Raw genomic sequence first — 6,000 nt, 5'->3', positions numbered from 1 at the left:
GGTCTGCAGCAGCCAGACTGGCTGATCTCGCTCTGCTGCCCCAAAGGGGGTTGTTGGTGAGGGGGGGGTCCCTGCTCTGCACAGGGGGTTCAGTCTGTGATTCCCCCAGCTCCTTCCCCTCTGGGGGCTTGGAGGGAGGGGGCTCTTCTCTTCCCCTCCGGCCCCTTCCTGGGAGGGAGGGTCCCCACTAAGACCTGCTCCCCCCGAGGTGGGACCAGGTGCTGATGAACCAGCCAGGGTCTGGTTGTGTGTGGCAAAACACACGTGCGGGGGTCCCCTCCTCTGCAACTGGCCGGGGTGGGGGGGGCGCCCACTTCCCACCCTAGGCAGGGCGGAGAGGCCAGCAGCTCAGGGGGTCTGGACGCCAGTTATCCCACCGGGCACTCCTGGGGGGAAGCTCGCAGCCCCCCCGGGAGCTCATGACATCACTCCCGCTCCCCTGCCCCGCCCAGAGCCACACTCCGTGAATGGTGAATGCACTTTAATAGCCCCCGGGCGGCTCGGGAAGGGCCCGGCTCAGCCCCCGACCCCACGCTGCTCAGTCCACCAGCAGGCCGCGGCTCACCTCCGGGAAGAGGCTGAAGAAGCCCTGGAAGGAGAGAGGCAGAGATCAGGGCTGGGGCCGGGGCCGGGTCAGGCCAGCCAGGGAGCCCCGGGGGCTGGGGGAGGAACAGCTGCTCCCCGTTCAGTTATACAAGCGTTACCATGGCAACCAGCTAGTCACTTCGTGCTGGATGATGTTGCCATAGTAACCAATCACTGACTCAAGGCCACTGCAGGTTGCTATGGTAACCCTTCAGGGATGAAAATGGCCAGGGAGGGGCTGGAGCGGGGGTGGGGGGAGCGGGAGGGCAAGGGCAGCAGGACCTGGCTGAATGTGTGGGGTGGGGACCCAGGGGCTGCAGGGGACCCTGGCACTTACCCGGAAGCACCCTGAGATGGAAGGGATGCGGGGGGATGGGTCGGGGGGCAGAGGAGTGCAGGGGGACAGGGTGGGGGGATGGGCTTTAGGGGTGGGGTGCAGGGGGACAGGGTGTGGGGGGATGGGGGCAGAGGGGTAGGGTGCAGGGGGCACTCTCACCTGGAAGAGGGTGATGCTCTGCAGTCCCTGGAGCCGTAGGGGTGCAGGGGGTGGGGGGATGGGCTTCGGGGGTGGGGTGTGGAGGGACAGGGGGTGGGGGGGCAGAGGGGGTGGAGGGATGGGCTGCAGGGGGCGCTCTCACCTGGAAGAGGGTGATGCTCTGCAGCACGCTCGAGGTGCAGCACATCTCGCGGATCGAGTGCATGGCCAGCTGCGGGCAGCCGATGTCCAGGACCCGCAGCCCCAGGCGGGAGGCCAGGATGGGCCCAATGGTGGTGCCGCAGGGCACGTCGTTCCGCACCATGAACTCCTGGGACGGGCAGAAGGACAGGGGGGCCGGGGGGGGAAAGAGTAAGGACCATTCCCCCAACTCCTCAGCCCCCATGAGTGCCTTGGGGAGCAGCCCCAGGCAGGCTGGGCTCCCAGCTAACCACGGCCTTGGCATTCCACTGACGAGCCCGGATAACGACCCTCGGGGCTCAGTGCAGACCTGACATCCTGGAGCAGGCGAGGCGCCAGGGCCAGGCCCCAGCACGCGGGCTGTGAGCCCCTCAGCGCTGCCCCCTCCCGCCCTGGGCTCCGGGCTGCCCCAGGGGAGGGGGCACCAGAGCAGGGGAGCAGAGGTTCCTCGCCGGGCAGCCATTTGTCTGGGGGGCTTCCCTGGCCTGCCCTGCTACCCCAGTGACTCGGGTGGGGGGGCACGCAGACCCCTCCTGGTTGCTACAGAAACCCCATGGCCAATGGTGAGCAAGGAGGGAGGGGATGGCATGGAAGGGGCAGTGCAGGGTGAACCGGCCCCTGGGGAATGGGAGCATCTGGCCCCATCGCTTCCCTCCCTGCCGCCCCTTGGCTCGGGCTGGGGTGTCCTCTCCCTCGGACTGCGTTCAGCCCTGGAGGTCTCGGCTCTGCAGCCAGCACTGCGGGTCCCCTCATGGGGTGTAAGCGGCAGAGCCAGTCACACAGACACCCACGGACGAGGGGCGTCCCCAAGCCCTGCCATCCCACTGTGGGGGGGGAAGGCAACAAGGGGCGTGCGCCAGCGCCCCCTGCGGACGAGTGTGGGAATGTTTTGAGCTTGCTCTAGGAACGACCGTGGGGCTGTTCTCCGGCCTGTGCCGTACAGGGGGTCGGAAGAGATGGTCCCCCAGGTGCCTTCCGGCCTTGGAACCTGGGACTATTCCAGCTCGGGGCCTATCCCCTCGGCAGTGCCCCCCCATGGCGGGGAAGAACCGGGGGCTCCCCGGGACACGGAGAGCAGGCCAGGCATTCGGGGGACAGCCACTGAGGCTGCCTGGGCTGGAACCAGCACCTGTGAACGGAAACCTCAGTGACCGAACTCTGACTACGGCAAGTTACTGCCCCGCACGCCTCTCTCAGGCCGAGCTGGAGAACAAAGGCAGAAGGGGTCCGAAGAGAGGCTAGGCAGGAGGGGAGGCCAGCCCAGGGGAGCTAGGGAAGCAGGGCACGGGGGGCTTCCATCCACAGGAACTCAGGAAAGAACCCTACAGAAAGTAGAACCCAACCGATGACTAAGGAGCATGGAACAGCCCACGGCGGAGCCACAGGCTGAGCTCACGGAGCAGGGGCAGGACAAGCAGCACGAGGAGGGGCTGCGAACACATTCGGAGCAAGGGAAAGACGAAGGGAAGGGCAGGTCCTCTGCCGAGCGGGGAAGGCGCCAGTAACTGGTGCTCAAGAAGCAGAGGTGTTTAATGTCTGTTTTGCTTCAGGCGTCACTAGAAAGGTTCACGGTGACCAGACACTCCACACAATCACCATGAGCAACAAGGGGGACAGACCAAGCCAGCAGAGGGAACGAGCAGGTTAGTGACGATTTGGAGGAGTCGGGCATATCCAGGCCGGCAGGGGCTGTGACATTCAGCCGAGGCTACTTAAGGAGTTAGCCGAAGCAATCGGAACGGTGAGCAACTATCTCTGAAAGCTCCTGGAGGGCTGGAGAAGGGAAGACACGTAAAAAGGGGAGTAAGAGAACCTGGGGAGTTACAGACCCGTCAGTCTCACTTCCAGACCTGGGGAGATCCTGGAACAAATTATGAAACAATCAGTTTGTCAGCACCTGGAGCTACTGGGGTTATAAGGAGCAGCCAGCATGGATTTGTCAAGAAAATCACGTCAAACCAACCGAACTTCCTCCTTTGACAGGGTCACTGGGCCAGTGGCTGGGGGAAGCAGTGGACGGGATATATCTGGATGTCAGTAAGGCTTTTGGCACAGTCCCACGTGACATTCTCCTAAACAAACTAGGGCAATGTGGTCTAGATGAAATTACTAGCCGGTGGGTGCACAACTGGCTGAAAGGCCGTACCCTAAGAGTAGTTATCCAGGGTTCATTGTCAAACTGGGAGTGTGTATCTGGTGGGGTTCTGCAGGGGTCAGTCCTGGGTCTGGCACTATTCAATATTTTCAGTCATGACGTGGATAACGGAGTGGAGAGGATGCTTATGAAATGTGCAGATGACACCAAGCTGGGAGAGGTCACAAGCACTTTGGAGGCAGGATTAGAATCCAAAGCGACCTTGACAATTGGAGAACTGCTCTGAAATCACAAGACGCAATTCAATAGAGACAAGTGCAAAGTACCACACGTAGGGAGGAAAACTCAGATGCACAAGTACAAACTGGGGACTAACTGGCTCAGTGGTAGCGCTGCTGAAAAGGCCTGGGGGTCACAGTGGAAGCGATGCAACGGCGAACAGGAGCATCGTGTGAAGACACTGGAGGTCCCTGTGCTGCTTGGCATGGTGAGGCCTCAGCGGCAGCGCTGTGCCGAGCTCCGAGCGCCGCCCGTGAGGAAAGATGGGGGGAGTCCAATGCCCAGCAACAAACCTGATCAAAGGTTTAGAAACCCTGATTTGTGAGCAAAGACTAAAGAGCCTGGACATGCCCAGTGTGGAGAAGGGAAGCTTGCGGGGGCCTGAGAACTGGCTTCCAATTCGTTGCGGGCTGTTCGAAAGAGGTCGGGGACCAGTTGTTCTCCGTGTCCAGTGAAGGAAGGACATGCAGCAGTGGGCTGAACCTGCAGCCAGGGGGACTGAGGTTAGTGACCGGGAAAAGCTTTGCAACGCTCAGGGGAGTCGCGCTCCGGAGCAGACTCCCAAGGGGGGCTGGGGAATCCCCGGCACTGCGGGTTTTGAAGAAAAGGGCTGAACAAACCCCTGTCCCAGATGCTCAAGGCTCCCTTGGTTCAGTCACAGAGCAGGGATTGGGATGTGACGACGTCTCGAGGTCCCCTCACCGCCGTGATCCTAGGCCTGCCTCTCTCACACTAACCCAACTGCAGCCAGGTGCCCCAAATATGGTCACCTGTTATCCCAGGGCTGCCCAGCCTCACTGCAGACACTGTCTGGGAGCACTGAGCCCCCAGGGCTGTCCAGCCTCACTGCAGACGCTGTCTCGGATCACTGCACCCCCAGGGCTGTCCAGCCTCACTGCATACACTGACTGGGAGCACTGCACCCCCAGGGTTGCCTGACCTCACTGCAGACACTGGCTTGGAGCACTGCACCCCAAAGGGGAGAACAAAGCCTCCTGCGGGTGTCTGGCCTGGCTGGACTTGTTGCAGGAAGCCATGCAAAGAGCAGGGATCACCGATGCCCGAAGGCACAGTCTGGGAGTGGTGCAGGCCAAAGGCTGGCCCTGTGGAAGCGTTGGGGGGCCTGGTGCCCTCATGGGGCACTCCTGGGAAGCTGGGCACAGACCAGACCCTGTGGTTCCCTGACTTGGAGATTCCCCAGGCAGGGAGGCCATTCTGCCAGTGACCACGGGGTGTGACCCATTCATGGCCACAGCCCACGAGAGTGGGATCCCCTGGCGGTGCTCAGGCTGGCCAGGCCCAGGGCACTTACCTGCAGGGGGACTTCGACGCGGCCCGCGATCTCCCGGATCACTGCCTCGGTGACGGCCGTGGAGGCATAGCGCTGGTTACTGTTCACCTTGATCACGGGGCCCTGTGCAAACATCCAGACTCAGCCTGGCCCTGACCCCTAGCTGGGAGGGCAGCACCCCCGGCAGAGGGATCTGCCCCAGTTCCCAGCAAAGCTGCCTGCCCTCGGCCTCCCTGAGCAGGGGCGCGGCACTGGTGTCCCATGACTGGCAGTGCTGAGGTCCTTCCCCAACCCCCTGGAGCTCCCGTGCTCCGCAGCCCAACGGGGCGCCGGCTGGGCCACACACCCAGGAACCCCACGGGGGGCTGGCTCGAGGCTCAGCACAGGCTGCGGGGGTCTCAGAGCAGCCAGCAGACGGGGCTTCATGCCAAGCCAGGATCGGGGGCCCCAGGCAGCTGGCCGGAGCAAGGTAAGCACTGGGGAAGGGCCCTGGATCTGAAGAGCCTGGCCCTTGTCAGGGGGTGCAGGGAGAGCTCCCCCCAGCCCCCGCCCCGAGGGAGCCCCCAGTCCCTGATGCAGGGAGAGGGCTGCGCTCACCTTGTGGAAGGCTGGCCGGTGATTCTCCTCATACTTGTCCCTGCAAGAGAAGCGGAGCGTTAGTCCTGGGCTGCCCCCAGGCCCCATCTGCTCCCAGCCAGCCCCAGGGGCAAACTGCCCTCCCCCCGCGAGGCCTTCCCGTGCCGCTCCCCCCCAGTCACTCACAGGTAGTTGGGGTGGGCGGCGTGGGCCATGTCGGCGCTGATCAGGTAGGACTTGGCCAGGGCCTCCTCGAAGGCCGTCAGGTTCTGGGGTGTGGCCGAGATGCGGCGCAGGACCAGCTCCGTCAGCAGGGACTCGGCGCCCTGCGCACTCTCCGAGCCCACCTGCAGGGAGGGCCTGGTCAGCGCGGCTGGCAGCAGGGGGCCTCGGACCCCACCCCCAGGGCAGCCCATTCGCGGCCTGCCCCAGGACCACACGGGAACGACGCCCTGTTTCCCCCAGGCTGTTCCTGGCCCCACGTCCCAGCAGGAGCCA

General features: G+C 63.6%; 1 protein-coding gene across 1 annotated transcript in view; it reads right to left on the bottom strand.

The window, feature by feature from the left end:
* Positions 1–449: 449 nt before the first annotated feature.
* DNPEP (aspartyl aminopeptidase) overlaps positions 450–6,000 on the bottom strand; it is a 30,011-nt gene continuing 24,460 nt past the window's right edge. The window contains exons 11-15 of the mRNA XM_074966967.1: positions 5,689–5,849; positions 5,524–5,563; positions 4,948–5,049; positions 1,224–1,391; positions 450–589 (exon numbers count right to left, since the gene is read on the bottom strand). Coding sequence (XP_074823068.1) covers positions 539–589; positions 1,224–1,391; positions 4,948–5,049; positions 5,524–5,563; positions 5,689–5,849 — 522 coding nt within the window. The 3' untranslated portion in view covers positions 450–538. The remainder of the gene's footprint in view (positions 590–1,223; positions 1,392–4,947; positions 5,050–5,523; positions 5,564–5,688; positions 5,850–6,000) is intronic.

This window comes from Natator depressus, chromosome 11, assembly GCF_965152275.1.
Source record: "Natator depressus isolate rNatDep1 chromosome 11, rNatDep2.hap1, whole genome shotgun sequence".
Taxonomy (NCBI): Eukaryota; Metazoa; Chordata; order Testudines; family Cheloniidae; genus Natator; species Natator depressus.
This window is presented reverse-complemented; position numbering and strand designations above follow the sequence as displayed.